The sequence below is a fragment of the Schistocerca cancellata genome, chromosome 3 (assembly GCF_023864275.1).
Source record: "Schistocerca cancellata isolate TAMUIC-IGC-003103 chromosome 3, iqSchCanc2.1, whole genome shotgun sequence".
Taxonomy (NCBI): domain Eukaryota; kingdom Metazoa; phylum Arthropoda; class Insecta; order Orthoptera; family Acrididae; genus Schistocerca; species Schistocerca cancellata.
This window is the reverse complement of record NC_064628.1, coordinates 869,354,629-869,382,307: the sequence shown is the minus strand read 5'-3', so window position 1 is coordinate 869,382,307 and position 27,679 is coordinate 869,354,629. Positions and strand designations below refer to the sequence as shown.

Here is a 27,679-nt window from a genome sequence, read left to right as displayed (position 1 = left end):
TGGTTCCTAAATCTCTGTCTTACCATTATATAATCTACCTGAAGCCTTCCAGTATCTCCAGGCTTCTTCCATGTATACAACCTTCTTTTATGATTCCTGAACTAAGTGTTAGCTATGATTTAGTTATGCTCTGTGTAAAATTCTACCAGGTGGCTTCCTCTTTCATTCCTTACCCCCATTCCATATTCACCTACTATGTTTCCTTCTCTTCCTTTTTTACTATCAAATTCCAGTCACCCATGACTATTAAATTTTCGTCTCCCTTCACTATCTGAATAATTTCTTTTATCTCATCATACATTTCATCAATCTCTTCGTCATCTGCGGAGCTAGTCGGCATATAAATTTGTACTACTGTGGTAGGCATGGCCTTTGTATCTATCTTGGCCACAATAATGCAATCACTATGCTGTTTGTAGTAGCTTACGTGCATTCCTATTTTTTTTATTCATTATTAAACATACTCCTGCATTACCCCTATTTGATTTTGTATTTATAACCCTGTATTCACATGACCAGAAGTCTTGTTCCTCCTGCTACCGAATTTCACTAATTCCCACTATATCTAACTTTAACCTATCCATTTCCCTTTTTACATTTTATAACCAACCTGCCCGATTAAGGGATCTGACATTCCACACTCTGACTTTTAGAACGCCAGTTTTCTTTCTCCTGACAACAACATCTCTGCCCGGAGATCCGAATGGGGGACTATTTTACCTCCGGAATATTTTACCCAAGAGGACGCCATCATCATTTAACCATACAGTAAAGCTGCATGCCCCCGTGAAAAATTATGGCTGTAGCTTCCCCTTGCTTTCAGCCATTCGCAGTACTAGCACAGCAAGGCCATTTTGGTTAGTGTTACAAGGCAGACTGTTGCCCCTGCAACTACTAAAAAGGCTGCTGCCCCTCTTCAGGAACCACACGTTTGTCTGGCCTCTCAACAGATACCCTTCCGTTGTGGTTGCACCTACGGTACAGCTATCTGTATCACCGAGGCACGCAAGCCTCCCCACCAACGGCAAGGTCCATGGTTCACTACATTATCAGCTGTACAAAAATTTTGCCTCTTAAAGCTAAGTACTGACTTGTAATTTTGTCTCATAATTTTATATAAATTAATTTGAAAACAAATAAATAAAAATCCACTCACGAAGCGAAGACAGAAGAAAACACACATAAACCTTAAAAAAGCATGTAAGTTTTCAGAGCCAGTGGCTCCTTCTTCTTGGAGAAGGGTTGAAGGGGAAGGAAGAAAGATGAAGGAAAAGGACTGCTGATGTTTACAGAATGGGGAGCATTCAGTAAGTCTCCGCTGTCCAAGGGTTCTGTGCAACTTTCCCGAACTCTCTCTGTTCCCTAAATCTCACCAGTTACTTTCTTCCGTTCCTCTTGCTTCCCCTTCTGCCAGAAGAAGGAGCCCCTGGCTCCAAAAGCTTGCACATTTATTTAACTTTTATATATGTTTTCTCTTGCTGCTGCTTGGTGAGCACATTTTTTAATCTATACAATTATATTATATTTTCAAAAATTGATTATTTTCATTTATATATTAATTCAAAAGGTGTTTAACAAGTGATGAGATGTAGAAAAATCGCCTGATACAATCTATGTACTGAGTATTGAGAAAGTAGAGGAAATAAGTAAAGAGCAGAATGTGGACCCCAGTGGCAAGGTGGCCAAGAATCACGAAAATTGTAAGTCTCAGCAGATATTAGCATGTTCCCATCATAGCATCTATCAAAATAACTATGGAAGAGCTAGTGAATCAAATGTTTCAGTGAAACGCTCACAACACCATGATTTGACCACTGGACAATGTATACAAATTTCCTGTTATTCCTGGAATGCCAACCTCATGACAACTGTCAGTCAACAGACGTCATGTGGGATGTAAACATGGAAATAGTAGTGGTACAAGGTAGCACAGAGAAATGGGAAAATTTTAAGTTGGTGCTAACAGAAATCGGGGAAAGGCATCATACTGTGTAGCACTAACCGAAACTTAGTTACCATGGAGCAGTCAAATGGTTCAGAGCATGCAGTCACCACACATTCGTTTCACCAACATAATTACAGTTTGACAGCTGTATAATGTGAATTTTGAATTTTGAGGAAACTGATTCGGCTCTGAAGAAAGAGGTTGGTTGGGTTTCACAGTGTGTAGTAACAATGAAAATACAGATGCCGTGTGGGCTGCCATGAAAAGGAATCATCCTAAATCAGTGCAAAAACTTGCCAAGTTCTTGCAGCTCAGACGTGGCGGCATCCAAATAATACTTCATTGGCTTGAATTTCATCCATACAGAATTAAAACAATTGCTGTCTACGGCCAGTGAGGAAGCAAACTATATTCAGAGTCTTAATATATGAAGAAGCCTATTGCCACTCAAGTTGTCACATGAATCAGCTGAACTTCTGTTACCTGGCTCAAGAAACCCCCGCTCAACTTCACCAGTGCCCATTGCACAGTAACAAAGTTACTATATGGTGTGTAGTGGGGTGATAGGCCCTTACTTCTTTGAGGATGGAGGCACCTTACACACTGCCAGTCTCTGGTAGTAGTAAAATGTTTGTCTGTGGATCGCGTAATTTCAAGGAATGACAAAACTGCTTCGCTTGAGCACCCCAGTCTCCAGATCTCTGGTAGTTCTTTTATAGGGACATCTGATGGACACTGTGTATCGGATTAGACCAAGAAACCTAGGTCAGCTCAAGGTGCAGACTGAAATCATCACCATTTGAAGTGATACATTGTAAAATCTACAGCAATGACTTAACTCAATGTGTGTTGCAAAAATAGACAGTATACGGCTTTTTTTCCCCCTTAAAATAGTGCCTAATGCTTTAGTCAGTCATGACACTGACCTGGGCTTCTTGAGACTTGCAAACAATGAAAGATGTAGATTACTTCAGTATTATTCTTAATTTCTTGCATCACAGCTGCCACACCTACCAAACATTGCATTTTCCAATTATTTGAAGGGCAAGGTGATTAATTCCATGGCATAGTCCATATCAATTCAGGCAGGCTAGGAATAAATGTTACCTTCATAGTTTCAGATGTTACTGAATTTTGCATGTGTTAAAAAGAAGGACTCCATAAAAATTTCTGCTTGGAGATACAGCCCTACAAAGATCACACTGTGCATACCATTTTGAAGATGCAAATTTTGAAAAAAATTTTAAAATATATCTTTTATGGGGACATTGATAGACACTGTGTATCGGATTAGACCAAGAAACCTAGGTCAGCTCAAGGTGGCTTTTTTTTTCCATTTGAAAGATAATTGCTTCACGATTACAAAGAAATCCTACATTTGGACATATCTGTCAAAGTTATTTTACTATAGCATTCTGAACTTTTTTTATAATTTAGGGATTTTTTTTTCAAAAATTCCAGTGCATAAAATTTTGATTTTTTTTCTGTTGATTAGTAACATACAGTTCTACATTCAGTGAAAATTAGAGCTTCCACTTTTAGGTTGAGCAGGTTTTATTAACACTTGAAATTTTTGTCGTACACATAAAACCTGTTTTATCACTACGTTGTTACTTACAGGCCCACAAAAATCAAAACCTAGCCTTATTCAACATAGTTTTAGTTATGAAAGATGAGTAAGGGAGTCATTTATAAAGCATTTTAAATGCTTCCAAAATGTATGTGACAGATCCAAAGACTTAAAGGTTTCAATTCATACAACTTCTATGCACTCAGTTTTGTACTGAAATTAGCCAGTCAATGAAATAAAAATGTGCTCCACTTGTTCAGTATTTTCCTTTGATATAGAGTGATGCCTTTTGAACCAATAGGAACTGGAGCCCATACAATTGTTGACCGAACTAACGAAATTTCTTCTTTCTTGCTCTTTAAAGTACGCGCAATCGAGTTCGCTCATCACTTTGAGTCCAAAAATGTGTCTTCGGAATTCCTTTCACAGTAGTAGTTTGTTTGGACAATTCTCTTTTTTCTGCTCACGGAGTTCTTCGATTACCTCTTTGGACAAAAAGATGAGGGCTGTGGATGTGTAAGATATCACACCTCTCGTAAAATCCTCAGCATTCTGAATCACAGCTGTATTTGCTCTGGAAAGATTCTGTTTTGTAGCATGGTGCTTCAGCAGGCCTCCTACACCATCACAAGGCCACTTCCCGTGACCAGTAGCACTGTATAATCAGTCGGTTGGCACAAATGACTTACTCAGTTCAAACAGCTGGTAACGATTTTTAAAATGACTAGGAGCGTCATCAGAAATAATGATGATCTTCTCTGCCCCTGTTTGAGTTTGAAGAATTTTGTGCATTGCTAGCAAAGCATGTGCTGAGTCATGTCCTGTGTCATCACTTATAATTGCAACACTTGTGGTCTTGTTTTGAAAATATGTCACTCCTGTAAACATGGAAACCTGGTCATTACTCCAACGATACCCTTGTACTTCTTGTGGGAGAATTACAGACCAGTTCTCAGCAAAATCACAGCGAAGCATTAAACACAGTTCTTCAGCCTGTACACACCCTTTCACTTCTGCAATGTGTTATTGTTGAAATTTCTTCAGATGCTGATGTGTTACTGACCATTTATCAAGTTCATCAATGAAACTGTCAAAGGCAACAGTTTTCTTAATTAGCTTATTTTCCTCCCATGTTGCATATGTAATTTCTGCAGAGTTATCTGCTATGTCTTCCAGGCCAAGTGTCTGTTAAGACAGTCCTCCCTTTCCAGGACAGTCACTACATTCTTGAAACAAAAATGTCTCTCGCTTTACGTCACAGACTACTAATGACTTCACATGCCCAACCAAGTTGTCATATGCCACGTGCTCCAGTAAGTTCTTAGAAGTTACCACACAATACACACATAAACAGACATCTCTAGGTGGGTGTGGAACTACCCACGTAGGTTGTAATGCATAAGATTTTGACCTTCCAACATGTGAAGTTGTGTAGTTTCTCTTACAAATTTCAAAAGTTTCTTTAATACTGTGAGTCATGTACGTCTTCCTTTCACAACTTTTTGACCTTCAACTGTTACAGTATAGTGTCTTTTTTTTGTTGGTACTCTGGCGAGAACCATCCCATTTATCTTCCAGATAAAATGACTGCACTATTTGAACTTGAGCTGACTCTTCAGGATGACCATAATAGGGATTTGGTCTTCGAAAGACTCCTTTAACACATCTCACATTTCTTGATTTGTCTACCATGTACGTTGATACTGATAGAATGTGGTGCAAAATTGTTTTCTTTGAAAATGTCTCTGGAATGGTAGTTAAAACTTGCACCTTTTCACTGTAGAATGCACAATATTCAACAGATGAATTGATATTTGTGAAAAATTCCTGGCAAGAGGTGGAAGAGTGCTTTGGTTCATTTTCTTCTTAATATGGAAGTTTTATTTTGAAGAGTGTGATCAGTTTTGCTGTAGTGTATTCATCCATAGCTTTAGTAATTTATCGTGCTGATGCATGGAGCTTATGACTCGACTTGACTGACCATGATTTCTGAATAGGACAAACACCTATCAGTGTAGTTGCCTGATTCAGGGTATTTAATTCTTCCTCTATTCATGAAAAGTTAGCATCATCTGCACCATGGGAGGCTTCACCTTGTTCAGATACTATCATTGTCATTATTCCATCAAAACACTTAGAACACAAAAAGTCCTTAATGGAAACATCTTCGCTTTGAAACAGAGCCTTCAAATGAGAACACTTATTCCCAACTTGAACAAAGTCTGTTTTTTTGTTTGTCTTATACATCACTCTTTTATGGATATGCAAATAGTCATCACACTTCACTCTCCTGCGGCCCCAGTCCTTTTCACAAAACACACTGCAACTGTGTCAACTGGCAAATTCCTCATGATAATACAGAACTCACTGGATGGTCTCAGATTTCTTAGAAGCCTCTTCAGTAAACAATTTAGCATTGAACAACTACAATACAGAAACCTGCAATGAATAACCACGACAAAGAAACTGACATGAAACTACAACAAAGTTTAAGAAATATCTGCAACAGAGAAAGTGAAATGAAATAACTGCAACAAAGGCAATAGAAATAAACATTGTAACAAAGAAATCAGTAAGAAACAACCTCAGTGAAGACATATATTACCCTTGAAAGTTAAAAGAAATGATTTTTTAAAAAATGAAACCTGTCTTACTTAAAAGTGGAAGCTCTCCTTTATAGAGAATATAGTACTACATGGTACTAATCAGCAGAAAAAAAAATCTAAATTTTCTGGATTGGCATTTTTGAAAATAAATAAATAAATAAATAAAATGTTCGGTAAATTACAAAAAAATTCAAAAGGCAACAGTAAATGAGCCTTGGCAGATACTTCCAAATGGACAATACCATTGTAATCATAAAGCGATTATCTTTCAAATAAATAAATAAATAACCCTAACAAAATATCTAGAACTGTTACAAAGATACAGCATTTTTAAAAAAATTCCGAAATTCACATCTTCAAATTGGTGTTCGCAATGTCATTTTTGGAGGCCTGTATCTCGGGGCAGGATTTTTTTTTTTTTGGAGAAAACAAAAATATGCGTGTTTTTTACTTACTCCTGAATTTTAGCATATGCTATATTCAATAACATCCGAGACTATGAAGGTAACCCTCCTGCCTGAAGTGATATGTATTATGCTCCATGTCATATCTGGCTTCCAAATTTGCTTGGTATCAGCCCTATTGAACATATATGTGATGTTCACTCAGAGTTAATAAACACTAACACAATTTCAGAAACTATGTAGCCTGTATGCGGACATCTACAGTTACACAAGATACGTAGAAACTATTTCAAGAAAAATTACATGCATCTACATCAAATATAAATCCTCTTTCATAACTAAATTTTGCACTTTTGAGAACTTGCAGTTATCACTGTTATTATTTATGTTTTATTTATTTTTAAGTCATAAGATTCTATTTTTGAAAAGTTTTGTTTCTGTGTACTTCATATACAGCATCTCTGTGTTAATAATGTTAAATTTTATCAGAATGTTTTCTACTTGTTTCTTACTAATTTGGTCTGTAGTAGTTGCTGCATATTGTACTCATTAGGACTGTAGAATATGGAAATCATATTATGACTAAAATTTTTTATTTTCATTTTCCCAACATATAACAGCCAGCCTTGACTTTAGATTGTAAGTCCGTTGCAACAAGAAAAATGAACATTATGGTTTAATCTCCCATCAATGAAAAGATCACTTGAGATGCAGCACAAGCTTGGATGGGAAGGAACCATCCTAGCACTTGAGAGAGTTAGGAAAATCCTAACCTAACCTAAATCTATAAGGCAGGACAGGAATTTGAACTGCTGTGTTTCCCAAAATAAGTCCAGTGCCTTACCACTGCGCTGTGTCACTAATGTTGAGTTATTTAACCCTCGCTTAATATGACGATATTCTAAGGATCTGAGAGTCCAGCACATCCTGCCACAGTTTAACATATTATGGCAATAACTGTGAATGAAATGTGAATCTACTGATGGTTTTCATAGTACTGCATATGTTATACATGCAGTCACCCTTCACATTTTACCTGTAACTATGGATTGCTCTTGATTGTGTGGGAGCAGTATACTACAGCATTTTCACTGTGGGTATTTGCTGTGTAGAGATACAACGGGACATTATCCACAAACTACTGCAGTTTTACGAACATTGTGGCCTGGCGTGGCAATGTTTTATCATGGAGTCCCATGGCATAAACTACACACAGACTTCTATGTAGTAACAAATTTTTCTTGTGTCAGTAATTAAAACACACTTGGTAACAATACACACACCTGTTTGAGATCATGTGGTGTCACCGCAAGACACCACACTTGCTAGGTGGTAGCCTTTAAATCGGCCGCGGTCCGTTAGTATACGTCGGACCCGTGTGTCGCCACTATCAGTGATTGCAGACCGAGCGCCGCTACACGGTAGGTCTAGAGAGACTTCCTAGCACTCGCCCAAGTTGTACAACCGACTTTGCTAGCGATGGTTCACTGACAAAATACGCTCTCATTTGCTGAGACGATAGTTAGCATAGCCTTCAGCTACGTCATTTGCTACGACCTAGCAAGGCGCCATTACCAGTTACTATTGATACTGTGAATCATGTACCGTCAAGAGCGACGTTCACCATTAATGGATTAAAGTTAAGTATTCCACCAGCTACGTCCGTTTTTTCTAAATTCTAATTTCCTTGTCCTCTTCCAGACCTCACGCCAGCCTGCATGAGCTAAAACGCGTGCCTTTCGGCTTCCTCTAGTAACACGGTGTTGCCTCTCCTGCCAACCACAACAGATCACTCATCACTTGATACCATTTCTTTCAATAGATTTCATGACAATGAAATACTCATCTCACAGAATGTTTGTTTGTTATACAATAACAGCTATTTTGTACTTAGGGAGAGCCCGAATAGACAAGCTTAATACAATTGGTGTACCAAAATTACCCCAAAGATTACACATTAACACTCTGTAAATAAAATGCGGTATATTAATTCACAGCCATAGAGTTCTCCAACTGGAATGTGTGAGGTGTTCATGTAATTTACAATTAAAGTTCCTCTATGAGTTTCCGTAAGTTGTATTTAAAAAGCTATAATACCCAAAACAGAACCATTAGCATAATAATGTTAATTCCTTTCATTGTTGTGATGGATGGGTTTGTTTTTATAATGTGACATACAAAGTAACTACTATGTAATCTTTCTCTATATTTAATCTTTCACAATATTATAAATGTAATGAATTCAAAGCTTAAGCAGTCATAACAATTGAGTGAGTAGGTTGTTACTTGACAGATCTGAAACTAAATGGATATAAGTTACAGGGAATTTCCCCAATACTGATATAATGGATGTGCATGTTTTCAAGAGAAGTCCTATCAAAATATGTTCCAGTAACAAACGAGATTAAATTTACCAAATGAACTATGTGTAGCAATTTTGAGTTACATGTCTTGTCTCATTTTGTGAAACTCTGTTCTTAAAAACAAACAAATTTACATTATCAAAATTTGAATAGCGTTCAACAATAACGTACATGTATCTGAACTGGAACAGCATAACTTCATTCTGGTATGCCCTCTAATAATTGCACTCTCAATAAGACAGTATAGATACTGCTTTTACTTCTTCTCCATATCATAAGACTCCTTTTACATAATTCCAGTTAAAAAGAATAAAGGAAAAAAAGAACAAAACAGGCATTTTAAAAATAAAATTGCTATAATCCTGTACGTAATAACTGAATACACCCCATGGCTCCAGGCTATCGATGCGTTACACTTCAAATAGTCCACCAATGGCAGCTGCATGAGTCAGCCACCAGAGGCCATCTATAGTGGGTCACAAGACTACTGCACATGGTCAGACCACCCACCACGCTGCCTACTGGAGCCTTCCTTTATATAAAGACAGTGCAGCCGGTGCTCCTCCACAGATTGTGTTCTACAGCTTATAGTACTGTTTCTATGTCTGATATTTACCTGTATGTAGGTAAACAAACTTTTGTTCTTAGTGCCTGCACTACTGGTTGTGTCCAGCACAATGGGAAAAATATTAAACTTTTTTTAATGAAAAAAAGGTGCTTATTTTGAAAACTTCAGAACTTCTTCATCTGCTTTTCCATACGCACTCAAGATAACTAGCCTGAGTAAAATCAGACAAAATTTTGCAACTTAATTTAGAAATACTGTTTCGAGTTAAACTTTCCTGAAGGCACTAGAGCAAACAGCAGATCAGTGACCTGCATTTATATTATCATAAGAAATTATCAGTTTGAAAATGCAAATATGCACCACTTCGACCTAGGCATTTCTGATCATCAGTTCTGAAGGCTTAATTGATCTGCTTTTAAGTGCTCAATAAACAGAAGTGCATATAAAAAGAAATTTTCAGAAAAAGTAATATGGATTTAATCTGGAATAAACTCAGTACTGTAAGCTCACCTGTAGACTACTACAGTTCAAAGGCCATAAACTATGGCAAATTCTGAAATTGTTTTTAGATATACATTGTGAATCTCTTCCTCCTAGATCTTGGCAAAAGAAAGTAAGCAGTAAACCTAAATGTATTATACAGGAATAAAAATTTCTAGTCCTAGAAACAGAAAACTACATGATGAGTTAAAATCAAACAGAAATCCTGATTTTGTTGCTATTTCAAACCTTAAAAAGGTGTATTATGGAAATTTGTAGTAGTGATTAAAGGAATAGCAAATAATATGTTTATCCCCAAACACGGAAAGAAGACAAAAGCAGTGGGGTCAGTTGTTCAGTCATAATTGTGAGCCAAAGTCAAAAGCTGAAAGAATTTAAAAATTGTGTTTGAAAATGATATTATAATACTCTGTTCAGATATAAAATTATTTCAACAAATCCTCCTTAAATACAGCAAGATCAGATGTACACATGTCAGCCTATCAAGACAAAGCAAATTTCATAAGCTTGGAAACAAACCAGAACACATCTTTTAAACAGTTTGAAAAAAATCATCCACAGGGATGTGGAAAATGAAATATAGTCTTTAAAAAGCAAAACTTTTGTCTAGGTGGGATGAAATACCTATTTCTGTAATCAAAAGAGTGCATAATACCATTTCAGAACCACTTACACACACATTCATGCAAACGCAACTTGCACACCCGTCTGCCTATCGCGACTCAGCATCTCCGCTATATGGTGAGTAGCAACTTTCCTTCTCTGGTATTTTTACATTCCATCCTGGATTTTCCACTGTTTGATTCCAGAATCACTGTCAGTTATTATAAACCAATCTTTTGAACATATTGAAATATGGAAAGATAAAACCATTATTCAAAAAGTGACTGACAGAAGATATGGCAAATTATCACCTGTCTCTTTTCTGCTGGCCTTCCCTAAAGAGTTTGTAAAGATTGCAGCAAAACAAATTAAAGAACTTTCTTACTATAAATGACATAATTTTAAAAACTAGTTCGGATACCGACAGGACAAAAACACTGTAAATGCCATAAATGAGTTTATTCAAACAATACGCTCCACATCAGATAAGTGTGATAAGATCGCAAGAATATTCTGTGACCTGACAAAAGCACCTGATTCACCATTCCTCACTTCTCAAAAAAAAATTACAGATATATGGACTCAAGGATACTGCTTTACTCTTACTCAACAGATATGAAACAAAGAGTAATTGTAACTTCACATTCGACAAAATACTCAAACTGATAAACAATATCTCAAGGAATCCCACAAGGTTCAATATTAGGTCCCCATTTGTTCCTTTTCAACATTAACTACCCAGCACTTGCTACTGACGCTCATTTTTTTTCATTTGCTGACGACACAGCAGCTGTAATTGGAAATTAGGTAACTGAAAGAATTCCAGAAAAGTATCAACAATACTTGGTTCCATCAAAATGTACTAAAAGCAAAATTATACGATTTATTACTAAATCATTAGAACGGAGTTAAATAAAGGTAGCTTCCACTGATCAGGAGATCACAGAGGCAAACTGTCTGAGGTTCTAAGGCCTAAATCCTGAGAAATACTGAAATTGGAAGGTACACACCGACTACTTAGCAAATAAACTTAACTACTTACCATTTCCAACAGCTTACCATTTGCAATATGTATTTTGGCATGTGACACAAACACACACACCGGAAAAGTAGTCTGTCATTGCTACTTTGAGTCAGTTATTTGTTATGGCATAATCTTCTGGGGAAATTCAGAAAATCTCATGAGACTCCTAGTATTACAAAACAAAAAAATTGGAATGCATGTTGCCAAACAATGTGTATCCTTTCGACCAATGATAAAAAAATTAAAAATACCATACACTCTTTCCCTTTACATATTTGAGTTGGTCTCATTGCTATATCAAAATCAGGATATACTAAACTGTTTCCATTTTGACCACAACTACAACACTCGCCATACAGAGCAGTTCTTTGATGCCTGCCAAGATTTATTCTAGTGAGCAATTTTACAATCTGACCAAGAAACTTAGACAAGATGCAAATTCTGATTTTAACTGTTAGAGGCTACATTGTGTACTCACACTGAAGACCAAATAAACAATAAATCCATATAAATAAAAACGTAAATGTTAATTTGTTCAGAATTGTGTATCTCTGAAAGTTCTTGACTGACTGCTTTGAAATTCTGACACAACGCTTCATTCTAATACAGGCATGTTATTAGGTACCTATTTCTTTAAAACAATATATATAAAATACATTATTACATGTTACTGTTATTAAATTTACAAAAAATTATATATTACATATACTTTAAAAGAGATATATGAAAATACACGCGTACTCCAGTGCAACGTTTTGTCAAAATTTCAGAGCATTTGGTTAAAAACTTTCAGGTATTTGAGATTAGGAATATTTATAGTTTCTATATCAGTACAAACGTAGATGTTTGTTTCTTCAAAATCTCAAATCTCCAAAAGTTCTCGACAGACTGCTTTGAAATTTTGATGCAAAACTGAATGTGGGTGTGTTTTTAGGTACTTAATTCTTCAATATAAACAGACATTGTTACTAAAAATCTCAAAATATACCTTTCCAATTTACTTCAGATTTTCACACATTACTGTAATTAATGTTTAGATGCATATAAACTACAGTGGAATCTCACTTATCAAGCATCTCCCATAACGCTCAATTCGCATAACAAGCACAACAAATTGTACAAAAATGACTCGCTTAGCAAATTATGTGTCACATAATGAGCGACATGGAGATTTACTGTAACGTCACCACCTATTAGTGTGAGGTTGGGAAAAAGTTCAACAATATGAACACCTTTCATTGTTGGCAGTGGCATACGAGCAATGTCTTTAGTATGTACTGCAGTCTGGGTTTAAGCACTCTTTCTGCAGCCATCTTCCTGCAGCTTGTGATAACACATTTCTCAAAACTTGTGTTTACACAGCATTTTTTGTGTGCAAATTTTAGTAACCTTTGTAGAAATGTCCCCGACGATAAGGCCGCAAGAAGACGACCATAAGAGAAAGAAAATGACCTTAGAAATGAAATGTAAAACCATTGAAAAATGTGAATGTGGTGTGAGCATTGATGATTTAGCACGCACATACAGTCGGTCTACACCAACTATTTGCACTATCCTCAAGAACAACATGATTAATGAGATTGATGCTGCAAAGGGAGTGACAATTGTACCTAAACAATGGTTTCATACTCTGGACAAAGCTGAAGGGTTGCTCCTTATATGGGTAAATGAAAGACAATTGCAAGGTAACACTATTAATGAGATCATCATCTGTGAGAACATGAGAATGATTTTCACCAACCTCGTTAACAAGACGCCAGGATCACAAGTGGCTGAAGAAGTGTTTAAGGGAAGCCGTGGGTGGTTCGAGAGAAGAACTGGCATCCACAACATTGTGAGGCATGGAGAAGCAGCGAAGTCTGACATAAAGGCATCAGAGAACTTCACCAGCAACTTCAAGATCCTCATAGATTCTGGGAGTTATCTGCCACAACAGGTTTTTAATTGAGATGGGTCTATTATGGAAAAAAAAAGTTGAAACGTACCTTTATAACAGAAGATGAGTCTGCAATGCCTGGTCACAAGCCAATAAAAGACCATCTCACACTGCTATTCTGTGCCAATGAAAGTGGTGATTTGACAAACTACTGCTTTTTTAACATTCAGGAACACCATGAGCCTTCAAGAAGTGCAAGTCCAGAAGAGCAGGTTAAATGTGATGTCGAGGTCAAACAGCAAGGCTTGGACGGCACGTGATCTTTTTTGTGATTGGATTAATGAAGTGTTTGGTTCTTCAGTGAAAAAATATTTTCTTGAGATGTATCTGGCACTCCATGTCTTGCTTCTTATGGACTACACTTTCCAATTTCTGCCTACCATCACCACTCCGTACTCCAGCCTATGGATCAGCAGTTTATTTCCAACTTTAAGAAGCTCTACACTAAAGCACTGTTCGAGCATTGCTTTAATTTGTCTGAAGCTACCAATCTCACTCCCAGAGAGTTTTGGAAACATCATTTCAACATTGTTGCCTGCTTTGGGATGATCAAAAAGGCATGGGAAGGGGTTACCAGCAGATCTCTTACTTCTGCTTGGAAGAAGCTTTGGCCAGAGTGCATTATCAAATGTGATTCTGAGGCATTTGATTCAGTACCTGTGGAGTGTGTAGTCAACGATATTGTGTCTTTGGCCAAGAGCATGGAACCAAAAGAGAATAACAATGATATTGATGAGCTTGTGGAAGATCACGGTCAAGAAATGAGTACTGAAGAGATTATGTAGTTGCAGGGTATTTCACAGCAGGAAGTTGCGGAGAGGGGTTCGGAGGAGGAGGTAGCAGCAAAGCAGGAATCTTCTGGTTCAAAAAGAGAAATGCTGAAAATCATCACCCCCAATAAAGCAGTGGCTAAGTGTGCTACAAATTTATTTGACAATAATGCTGTGTCACATTTTCACCAAGTGTTGAAGCGTTGGCAGAAACAAATGAATATAGATAGCTTCCTAGTAAAAAAGAATTGGTTATGTATCATGCATAATAAAGTACATAATACTGTATGTATAATTTTCTTTGAATAGTACGCAAACAGGAAAGTTCTATTTGTGGCTTATTTGTTTATGATTAGAATAGTACTACAGAATCTGAATTTACAATAACAATGAATAAGGCTCAAGGTCAGAGGGTGTGTGGAAGAGGAGATGGATGTATCTTATTTTACATTCTGACATGTCTCCTATACATCACATCAAATGATTTGAAAACTGTATCTTACAAGATGAATAATTATCATTTAACATTTCACTTTTTGACATTATAGATTTCACCCACCATTCTGGAGCTGTAATCTTAAACTGATGTTATACAGAGCTATAATATTTCTTTGTCGACAACTTTATGCTTAGAACATTTCAATACATTCTAATAACAGACATGGTAGTATACTGGTTCAAATGTTTGAACCATTTGCAGATACGTGAAATTAATAAAATCTTGTGAAAAACAGGAGGGAGTGTGACGCCTTTCCATCAGATCAAAGAAGCTACTGCAGATACAAAATGTTTGAAAACCTCTGCACTACTACATTTGACCCAAGGTTCTGCGTTTCCCCTCGTGCTTACAGTAGGTGAGTCCCTCTTATTCTGCCCCTCCTGTCTAATTCTCCTCGACCTAACCCTCTTGCTTCCCAGAGAAGGAACTAATAGTTCCAAAAGCTAGGAAAGCTTCTTTCACTTTTAATTGTGTCTATAACAGCACAGTAATTTTTCTTCCTGAAGGTAAGTACTGGTGAGCCATTCTGTCTATTTCTAAATGTATAGATTTCTCAAGTTAATTTTCCTTCCTTCTGACACAATTTCATGAACCTTGATATGCTTTTAGGCAAGCTGAAAAGTTAGGCTACACACCTCCAACTGTTGCATAAAATATGGCACTTCAAATGCACAGAAAACCACCACCTAAGGTGGATGCTTGGATTTGCTAGCTAATCAGTCACTTCTGTTCAGTTTTGGGAGTTGACACATAGCCATTCCGGGGGTTGCAAAATAAGTGGGTTTTATGTACAAACAAAAGCCAAGCCGCTAATAGTATTATTTTCCATTACTCATTAAGGCCAATGACAGTAACTGGTGGAATTACATTTATGATCATTCAGGCTTTATGATAAACTAACGTTAGGTTGAAATATTTCCTGGGTGAATGATACTTCTGATATTAGGTTTGTAAGTTACTTTTACACAGGTATTTGCTGTGAAAAAGCTATTGGTTTTAATTTTTCCTTCAAGAAGTGTATTAATTTTTACCTCGTGTGTCATGTTTTACCTATCTGAAGTGGAACTGTAGGATCTTGTTTCTGTTTCAGGAATAAGTTGAGGTCTTGGACCTCTCAGTTGATAAGCTGTTTACTTGCTTGCCTAGTGAAGAGCTTTTAGTTTGACATTTTTTAAGCCATTTGACATCCTTAAGAGCATCAGTAAAAGGACCTTCACTGCAGACAGGTCTCTCTTCTTATTATTCTACACTCCTGGAAATGGAAAAAAGAACACATTGACACCGGTGTGTCAGAACCACCATACTTGCTCCGGACTCTGCGAGAGGGCTGTACAAGCAATGATCACACGCACGGCACAGCGGACACACCAGGAACCGCGGTGTTGGCTGTCGAATGGCGCTAGCTGCGCAGCATTTGTGCACCGCCGCCGTCAGTGTCAGCCAGTTTGCCGTGGCATACGGAGCTCCATCGCAGTCTTTAACACTGGTAGCATGCCGCGACAGCGTGGACGTGAACCGTATGTGCAGTTGACGGACTTTGAGCGAGGGCGTATAGTGGGCATGCGGGAGGCCGGGTGGACGTACCGCCGAATTGCTCGACACGTGGGGTGCGAGGTCTCCACAGTACATCGATGTTGTCGCCAGTGGTCGGCGGAAGGTGCACGTGCCCGTCGACCTGGGACCGGACCGCAGCGACGCACGGATGCACGCCAAGACCGTAGGATCCTACGCAGTGCCGTAGGGGACCGCACCGCCACTTCCCAGCAAATTAGGGACACTGTTGCTCCTGTGGTATCGGTGAGGACCATTCGCAACCGTCTCCATGAAGCTGGGCTACGGTCCCGCACACGGTTAGGCCGTCTTCCGTTCATGCCCCAACATCGTGCAGCCCGCCTCCAGTGGTGTCGCGACAGGCGTGAATGGAGGGACGAATGGAGACGTGTCGTCTTCAGCGATGAGAGTCGCTTCTGCCTTGGTGCCAATGATGGTCGTATGCGTGTTTGGCGCCGTGCAGGTGAGCGCCACAATCAGGACTGCATACGACCGAGGCACACAGGGCCAACACCCGGCATCATGGTGTGGGGAGCGATCTCCTACACTGGCCGTACACCACTGGTGATCGTCGAGGGGACACTGAATAGTGCACGGTACATCCAAACCGTCATCGAACCCATCGTTCTACCATTCCTAGACCGGCAAGGGAACTTGCTGTTCCAACAGGACAATGCACGTCCGCATGTATCCCGTGCCACCCAACGTGCTCTAGAAGGTGTAAGTCAACTACCCTGGCCAGCAAGATCTCCGGATCTGTCCCCCATTGAGCATGTTTGAGACTGGATGAAGCGTCGTCTCACGCGGTCTGCATGTCCAGCACGAATGCTGGTCCAACTGAGGCGCCAGGTGGAAATGGCATGGCAAGCCGTTCCACAGGACTACATCCAGCATCTCTACGATCGTCTCCATGGGAGAATAGCAGCCTGCATTGCTGCGAAAGGTGGATATACACTGTACTAGTGCCGACATTGTGCATGCTCTGTTGCCTGTGTCTATGTGCCTGTGGTTCTGTCAGTGTGATCATGTGATCATGTGATGTATCTGACCCCAGGAATGTGTCAATAAAGTTTCCCCTTCCTGGGACAGTGAATTCACGGTGTTCTTATTTCAATTTCCAGCAGTGTATTTTGTGCCTTTTCACAAATGACAATTCCTGTTGGTGGAAAATGAAGAAGAATACTCTCAACACATTCAAGAGCTTCATATCAATTTCATTTGATATTATGTCATCTTTAAAACTGAGCAGCTTGCTTATAGAGTTCTACATTTGTGACTGTCATGAAAACATGAAATTCAACTGCTTTTGAACAGTGAAAAAATAAAAGACGACTTGGGTTTAACCTTTTCCAATACAATTTTTCTACAAATAGCATTCTCTCCAATTCTTTTTTGGTTTACACTAATGGAAACATGTCAGACATCATCTGACACTGAAGCTGCACTGGAAAATCTTAATGTCAGACGTAGTTCAACACTGAGTCCAAAAGGATTAATATCCAGTCGATGATGAGGTTGATCCATTAGGTTTAGTGCATGCAAATGCTGAAAACCTATTTCCTCACCATATATTTTGATCACTTATCTTATGGTTATCTTCAGCCTGAACCAACAGACTGAAGCTACAGTGCTCCCACCACCCTTTTAAAGCTACGGGCTGTGCCACTGGACATGCAGCTATAGACACACAAGCACCAGAGATGTCGCTCAGCAGCTTTGGACAAACCAAATGTGTGTTCACCTGGTCAATTAATGCTGGGCTATCAGTGTGTCATTAAATGCTGAAATGCAGCAATGTCTTTTGAGAGTTTATTAAAGACAATTACAGTTGTGACAATGTCAAAATTCTAGCGCTGGCTTTATCTTTTTGGGACTCAGTGGACTAGAAATTCATAGAGTGGTGATTTGAATTAAAAGATAGTGGTTTCAGCCTGAACAAAGGATAGAATCCAATATTTTCCTTTAAAAACTCTCAAAGAAGCTGCTACAGTGCAGCAACTAATGACACTGATATCCCACTGCTGATCAGCCAGCTAACCACAGACTCCAATAATGCATAGCTCTTTGGTACCAAATGACATCTCGGGTGCTCGAGTCTCTGTGGTTGCATGCACAGTGGTGCAATACATAAATTTAAAAGACCGGAGGAAGATTTGTAGCAGTTGTACAGCAAAAATCTAATGGATTATCCACAGTGATGCACGTTGATGATGAGGCCATCAGCAGAAAAGCGCAGCCTCACATTGGGGAAGGGTCGAGAAGGAATCTGGTAGCATGACCTGACTAGAACTTCAACTACTATCCTCCCAAATGTGAGTCCAGTATTTTACCACTGAGTGACCTTGTTCAGCTGCACTTTTGAAATCAGTGAGGTAGTTAAAGACTAAGAAATAGTCAACAGGAAAAGTAGATGACTTGTATGTTTGAAAAATTCCGAGATACATTCTGGTTCAGAGTCCACATTACACTTTTGGTTCCTCTAGTAATTGGCTGGGTTAATTAAGATTGAGGAAGGCATATGCATACCACCTCCAACATGATCCTGCCTTGTTAAGCACTGTGAGTTTCAAACCAACCTTTGGGTTAATAACAGCTTTACCTTTGCTTTATAAAAGAGACTACTGGGTAAAACATCTAGCGATTTTAAATCCACACTTACTACAAATATACAGATTTTAATGAAGAAATTAGCTTTCCAGATTACCATCAAATAAAATACGTCAATTATCAGTTTCTCTGCCTTACACTTATTGCAATTAATGAAAGAGAACTTTACACCAAAAGTGTTTTGCTTTTATTTACAAAGCCTGTGGTCGTCCTGGAAATATGGATACATGCCTGTACGTTTTCGTTGTTATAGATTAAAAACAGTATTTCTTTAAATTTGGCATGCAATTTACATATGGTGTTTCTGTCTCTTGTTGCATATTTTCATTCGTTGTTAGTGGACATTGGGGTCAAAAGAAACTTTGTCGTAGATTTACACTTGGAGTTTTTTGAAAGCACTTTTTCATGCATTGCAGTGGCACTATTTGCATTTCACCTCACTTTAGAAAAAGAACTACAGTTACACGTGTTCCACACTCATCACAGTATTACAGTGTTTACATTTGTTCATTTGTTTTTTGTGTGGTTGTAAGCATTGCCAACCTGTGATTTTTTTATGTGCAAACTAAATGCAAATTTGATATTTACGGAAGAAAAATATAAATAGGAATTACTAACCTATAGAATTAATGCGAGATTCATGGTCTTTCAGTTTCTTGACATACTTATCAACTTCTTTTTCCAAAATTAAACAGTTCTGACATGAGGATTCGTTGGCCCTACAAGCAAAAATTATAATTAAGTAGTGAACTCTGACAATTACACACACTCGCAAGTAAATATTACACGCTAATTTTACCATGGTATGTGGTTAATGATGGCATTTTCTTGACAAGTCAGCTTAAAACATATAATAAAAAGAGTTAGTCTTAATTTTTTTTTGTGCTCAATGTGATGTATGAATAAAATAAAATTCTATTGAATCCATTATTACAGTAAGTGATAAGAAATGCTACTGAATAGATGATTTTTTTGTACAAGAAATAATCAAGAAGTATTTATACAAAAAAGGAATCCTACCACCATTTGCCACCACCATTACTATTCTATTGAAAGCACTCTTTGAATTTGTCTTTTAAAAGGTTAAACCTCTTTTTTGCTGTGTATCCTTCAACTCTGGATTTTTAATGGAATCTTTTTTTTTTTTTTTTTTATAGAAATGAAGAACTGTAATGGGCAACACAGTCTCATCATCAGTGCGACAGACACAGAGAGACAGTGTCACCCAAGGAACTGCTGCAGACATGGTAAATGCATCACAAGAATAACCTATTTCACACATAGTTATAAGAAGTTTCCCTCAGAAAGTGCTAAATTAAATCACTTGTATAAGGCCCTTGGCTATTTTCAATTTTTGTTCAGATGATGCTTATCATGATGTTGATTTTGTCACCCGGTTTAAAAAACTGAGACATCTCTCAGTAAATATTAATCATGTACACGACTGTGATTGTATCACACCTTATCTGTTTTAAACTACATCTGAAGCTAGAAAATCTTGACATTGGGGGAACAGCTAACAACTGGCTCAGCTCTTATCTTAAAAACAGGGAACAATATGTGGAGATAGATCAAGAAAGGGACAATGTCACTAGGAAATATAATTCCAAGCTACTGACTGTTAAATATGGAGTGCCACAAGGATCAGTAATGGGTCCTGTTCTGTTCTTACTCTATGTAAATGACCTAAACATAAGCAATGACAGCAGTAAAAATATTTCAATTTGCTGATGATACAAGTGTTCTAATTACCGGAAACTCAGAAGAAACTCTTGTAAAAAACATAAAAGAAGCCACTGACAGGCTAACATGTTACTTTGATGACAATGACTTAATAATAAACCATGAAAAACTGTAGCTATGAATATACACACAGCACAAACAAAAAATCTGGTATCACCCAATCTAGAGCTATATGGACAGACAATTGCCAAAACAGCCTGTACCAAATTTCTTGGACTGCACCTACAAGACAACTTGAAATGGAAAGCACATATTGAGCAAATGAACAAACAATTAAGTACATCTTGTTTTGAGCTGTGTACATTAAAAAATTGTACCAGCTACAACACCCTTCAGTGTGTATATTATGCAGTTGTACACTCTCACCTCCCGTATGGGATTATGTTCTGGGGAAATTCTGGAGATGCCATCAAAACATTCAAAATTAAAAAAAAAAAAAAAATTATAAGAATAATGGAAGGGGTAGATATTCGCAAATCATGTAGACCATTGTTTCAAAAAAGGATGATCCTGCCACTTTCTTGCATATGCAGGGTGTCCCAGCTATCTTGTCCACCCAAAATATCTCTGGAACAGTAACAGCTATTGGAAAACGACTTTCACCGGTATCAATGTAGGGCTGGGGCCCATGTATGTACATATTTGGAAACATTCTAAAACGAAAGCATATGTGTTTTTTAACACAAACTTATGTATTTTTAAATGGACCTCCTATATTTTTTCTGCAGCAATCCATAGCATGACAAAGCACATACACAATGGCGTTGATTGCATCGCAATATTCCCATTACATCCCGAGATATTAAGACGCGAAGTTGACGCTTGAAACACCCGACATGCGCTGCTAGCGCACGTCCTGAGGCTCAGGCGTGAACCCCATGCTGCCCGTAATCGCGATGTGATTGACATGCGTAATCACACTTCCATACTTATCAAGAGGTCCGAAACGAATAATACAGTTTGCTGCCATCCTGCATTAACGTCATACATTCCAGCAGGTATTTATCCCATAGGCTAGGGGTGATGCGGTTCTGTAACATACCTGTGTACCGCAGCGCATTAGTCACAAAGTTAACTTCGCTTATCGTTAATCCGTTACTTTGTGACTAACGTTGCGGTACACAGATATGTTACAAAACCGCATCACCCCTAGCCTATAGGATAAATACCTGCTGGAATGTACGACGTTAATGCAGGATGGCAGCAGACCGTATTACTCGTTTCGGACCTATTGATAAGTATGGAAGTGTGATTACGCATGTCAATCACATCGCGATTACGGGCAGCATGGGGTTCACGCCTGAGCCTCAGGAAGTGCGCTAGCAGCGCATGTCGGGTATTTCAAGCGTCAACTTCGCGTCTTAATATCTCGGGATGTAATGGGAATATTGTGATGCAATCAACGCCATTGTGTATGTGCTTTGTCATGCTATGGATTGCTGCAGAAAAAATATAGCAGGTCCATTTAAAAAAACACATGTTTGTGTTAAAAAACGCATATGCTTTCGTTTTAGAATGTTTCCAAATATGTACATTCATGGGCCCCAGCCCTACACTGATATCGGTGAAAGTTGTTTTCCAATAGCTGTTATTGTTCCAGAGATATTTTGGGTGGACAAGATAGCTGGGACACCCTGTATATACTTGAAAATATAATATATTTAAAGCAAAACTTACATACAAAAAGACCACTCATCACTCAAAATCACACAATACACAGCTAAGATACAAGACAACAATTGGATGTGCCAACACAAAGTTATTTCAAAACAGCCTTATCCATCCTAGTATCAAACTATACAATGTCTTACCAGATACCATTAAACACATACAAAACGTTGGTCACTTCAAATCTAAACCGAAGTCGTACTTGGTTGATCACTGCTTTTACACAGTAAATGAATACCTACAAAACTAAATTTTTGTGTGTTTACCCAAGGTAGTCTCATTCAGAAGAACATTTGTATTTTATCTCTCTGTATATAGAGTAACAACATCTATTTAAGTATTAATCATTAATTGATATATTAATGTGTGTTATTATGTACAAAGGTATATTATATGTAAAACTGTTAATATTAACAAAAAATCCAAATATCTCTTGCATATTGTGCAGCTGTAGATGAAAATGGATCAATAAATCAAAATCAAATCAAAATAACAACATTCTGACACAGTGCCTGTCAGGGAATGTGGATTCCAGGTAGATGGGTAACTGGAATGACATTCATGTTGGTTGCAGATAAAGTATTAACAGCATTTATTCATAGAATTGCGGAGTGCATGTACAAGACATTCACATTATCGGACAGCTAAGAACAAATTTCAAAGACAAAAAATGTCTGACAAAGATAATTACGCACAGAGTTTGTACACAATAAGTTGTTGCTCAGAGGCCAAAGTCCACATGCAAAGATTAAAATATCCCTTTATTTTACTTCCATTATTTGGCATTTTTGGCAGTGAAGCTTTTTTCAAATGATTTTCTGTAATACATATCACAGACTATAAAACAACTATTGGGTGTTAAGCCAAAAGAGAACTTGCATAGCATAAGCAGTCAGAAATGGACGTATCTGGGTTACAGTTCAAGTATTCATCAAATCACACAATGGTAAAAACACAAGGAGCTTGACTAATTTTCAATAGAATTTAACGCAACTTACGTAGAATTAAGAATGATGGGCATACAATAGATGAGGAGACCATTTAAAATACACATTTTGCCACAAACTGAACTGATTGTTATTATGTGAGTAGTTAGCAGCACATTGGACTCACATTTGGGGGGGGGGGGGGCAGTGGTTTAAACCTGCAACCCGCCCATCCAGATTTAGGTTTTCCATGATTTCCCTAAATTGCTCCAAGAAATTGCTGGGATGGTTCTTTTGAAAGGACGTGGCAGATTTCCTTCCCCACCTTTGATGCAATCTGAGCTTGTGCTCAGTCTCTAATTACCTCAATGTTGACAGAATGTAATACCCAATCTTTTTTTCTTCCTTTCTTCTTCATCATGTGTGCTGGCTTCATAAATAAAGTTGTATCTAAATCATATCTTAATGTGGAAACAACTGATAGTATCATAATCACTATTTGTTGCAATAGTAATTACATGTGACAGCGTTCTTTGTCACACTTTTGCTTTATACGGTATAACAGAATACAAGTCAAGTCCACACACAGTTTTCTTTCTTCCTCCTTAACAGCAGCAGCAATGGGAAAAAACCTTTGGATCAAAACAGACACAGTGGACTGTGCACCTACACATGAATAAGGCACCTCATCATTTGTACATAATCATAAATTTAAAAATCAGCTTGTAAAAATGATTTATTAAACAAAAGTAAGTGACTTATATTATAATAAATACAAGACAATGTAAATGCACAATTTTTTATCGTCCTCAGTACCAATAATACAAAGAATGGACACCTAGATAACAGATTTAAAGTAAATGGGTAAAACGACAGAAGGGATAGATGTAACAATTGGAATGCAACAAAACTGAAGTAACAATCTGAATTCAATAAAACTGAAGTAAAACAAATTTTCTAAAACGAAAGCTAATGCCCACACATATTTCTCTTTCTTCTTCTTCTTAACAGCTGCAATGATGGAAATAGCCATATAAAGAGAGAAAAATACAAAGACAAAAATAGAACACCTCAAAAAGATGGAAATACTTATTCTTATAAACATAAGGCAGAGCCCTTCTACTAACAAGCTTAGAGAGACCCACATTGAGAGTAAACCAAAAATACATAAATACAATAACTCAATTATTTGTATTTATTGAGTAAAATGCTCAACAATAATATTAATAGATTGAATACATACAAATCCACATATAGCATATAAAACTCCACGGATATATTCAACTGAATTGAGTACATCCAAGCTCCAACTAACAGTAAGCTTGTTTCTGTTGACACATCAGCAGTGGAACCATTAATTTTACAAAACCTACTTTTTCTAAAAACTTTAAACAAACATGTGACAATGTAATATATCCTAAAAATTACAACACCAAAACATTAGTTTTGTCCAATAGCTCCAGAGACAAAGTTAATACAATGTTGCTCTAATTGAATGATATGCACTACAAGACAGCATGTTATTCTATAATGCATAAAAAGTGTACTTCGATCCTACGATAAGCAAATTTCAAAACATCCCTCTAGAACCAAAGAGACTGACAAAGAACTTCAAATACTTAAATACAATACTGAGAACAGAAGACAGGGTACACACACTGTATAATAATAAACACGACGAGAAAAAGGATAAAATAAACAATAAAATAATGCTATTAAGGAAACCAGAGAAAGGAAAATCTAAATACAGTATCTTTTCCTGCCTCAAATAAGATCACTAGAGCATTTCATAACACCAAAAATAAAAACAACTTACATACATAAAATCTTTCAGTAAGAAATTGTGGCAGAATATGCATAGGATTGCACCATCTTTTGAATTTGAGTATTTACATGATTGGCTGTGGAACATGGGAGAAGTTCTATGTACGCCAAACAAGCAAGAGCTATAGTGACAGGTTTAGGATACATACAGCTGCAAATAGATCACCTCTATGACCATATTGTTAATGTCGCTGCCTTTGGTGTGGGAAGACCTGGTCACAATGCAAGCATCTCCTCAGATTTTTTCTGAGGTAGGAAGGTCTGGAATGGAGTCTACTCAGCCCCAGATGCCAAATGAAGAGCTGCTTGAAATATGGAAGCATCACCAGTATTCATCAACTGGCAATAAGGGCCAAAGGGATTGGCAGCATGCTGATCATAGATCGTTTCTCATACTGCCTTGTAGGCAGCAATCAGCCAGCTGGAACATGTCTATGGCCTATTCCATATGTGGAGGTTTAAGTTCTTTTTTCATACCTGCAAGCAATAGTAATATTTCATTTTTTGGCAAACATAGTAGGTTAGATGGATGTGAGATGCCAAGAATAGATAATGGAACGCAGCTACTACACAAGCCGAATAAGGGAAGGATTATGGACAGTCTTTAGAAGATCAAAATATACCAGAAGTTTTCCAAATAGCGTTCGAGTATCTTGGGGAAACGACTTTAACTAAAACACACAAGATTTCTTTAGAACTATGAACACATACTACAAGCCATGTAACACTTATTGAGCTTGGTCCATTAACTATAGTGTGTGCCATAGCTGTTTGTGCCACTTCAGAGTAATTTCACATTCTTGCAGTACTTGATCTGCCTCTGTGTGTCACGACCAGTAGATGGAGCTTGTGATTTCTTTCAATTCCCAGTATTTCCCATTTGCATTGTCTCGTGTGATGACATTTTAGAGTTTGAATGCAAATAGTTTGTTTCAAGGATGTTCCAGGTTTATGTTCCTTTTTGGCCTGTTTGGTTTTCATTATATTCTTGCAAGATGTTGCTTAACTTCAGACGGTCTATACAAGCATAGTTACTTTGCATTTGGATTTCAGGCCCATACCCCATCTTGTTTTGGCATTATGTGCTTTTGATTAACGGAGCCCAACTCTCTTTAGAGCATAGACCCCTGTCCTTAATCTTTTTACTCTTATCTTCCATTTTCCCCCTTCTTATCCAGTATTTGTCATTACTGCAATTTTTAAGAAGCAGGAAAAGACGTTTTTGTGTGTATTAGTTTCTACAGGTAAATCTCATTTTACGCAATAGTTACATTCCGTGCAATCGCCACACATACCAAATTCATGTAAATTGAGTCATTTAATTTAAATTCAAAATGTGGTGTTAGGTTCTCATTTATTCACATATTAAGTTTAAAATAGAATAGTTTTTTATGACTATTATCAAAATAACCATTATCATCTTTCTGAAATGTGTTTTAATGCAGAATTAATGCACTTAAAAATTTAACACTGAAACACACAGTAATATGTTAAAATCATGTTCATTAAGCCTATCTACAACCTAAATAGCCTCTGGACCATCTGCATCAGAAGAATCTGGTGGTAATATACTCCATTCAGTTTTCATAATGGATTTCCTTATATGCAAATTTTCGTTCCTCAGACTCTTGGAATAAGAGTTTAGGAAGTCACAGACATTCTCTTCATCGACATCAGTGAATCCAATCTGCTGTGCCATGTCCGCACTTTCTTTCATTGCAACAGTGAGATCACTTCATCTTCTAGCACTGGTACAGCATCTTGCCATGGTTCCTCTATACACCACCCACATATATTTGAGTGATATCAGTCCAAGGATCTCTAACAACAGCAGTCGCCATCTTAATATTGAACTGTTGCCAGAAAACTGTGATTGTAAGTTAGTCATTCAAATCACATTCTTCAATGAGATTTGAGAAAGTTTTATGCAGATATTATGCCTTTAATGTAGAAATAACTCCCTGGTCCATGGGTTGCAGGATAGATGTAGTGTTCGGTGGCAGAAACAGATAATGTTTTTATTTGAATCAATAATGGAAAGTGAGTGGCTGGGAACATCATCAAAGAGGAGAAGAATTTTGAAAGGGATTGTTTTTATTTATCACAGTACAATCATCTATTTAGTTATTACAAAAAAGTAGCTGAAAATACGAGAAGTCATCCACACTTTTTTGCTCAATCCCAGCTTGGCTCTTTCCACAACCCTTCAGTGCCCTAGGGTTTCGAATGGGGGAGATCATACGTAGCTTTCATTTGCACTCCCCTGAACATTTTCTGCAAAAAGAAGTGTGCATGAGTCCCTGGCAGCCTTAAATCCAGGTGCTTTTTTTCTTCAATAGCAGTGATCTTGTGGCTAGGCATTACTTTCCAGATACACCTGTTTCATCAAGGTTCAAAATCTACTACGGCATAGTCCATATTGATTCAGGCAGGCTAGGAAAAAATCTTACCTCCATAGTCTTGGATGTTATTGAATTTAGCATATGTTAAAATGAAGAACTAAGTAAGGAATAGGTTTTTTTTTCCTCCAAAAAACTTTCTACTCCGAGATACAGCCCTCCAAAGATAACA

General features: G+C 37.6%; 1 protein-coding gene across 1 annotated transcript in view; it reads right to left on the bottom strand.

The window, feature by feature from the left end:
• Positions 1 to 27,679, bottom strand: part of LOC126175931 (uncharacterized) — a 103,274-nt gene that overhangs the window by 32,885 nt on the left and 42,710 nt on the right. Inside the window, exon 3 of the mRNA XM_049923009.1 lies at positions 19,566 to 19,666. Within this exon, the coding sequence (XP_049778966.1) occupies positions 19,566 to 19,666 (101 nt within the window). The remainder of the gene's footprint in view (positions 1 to 19,565; positions 19,667 to 27,679) is intronic.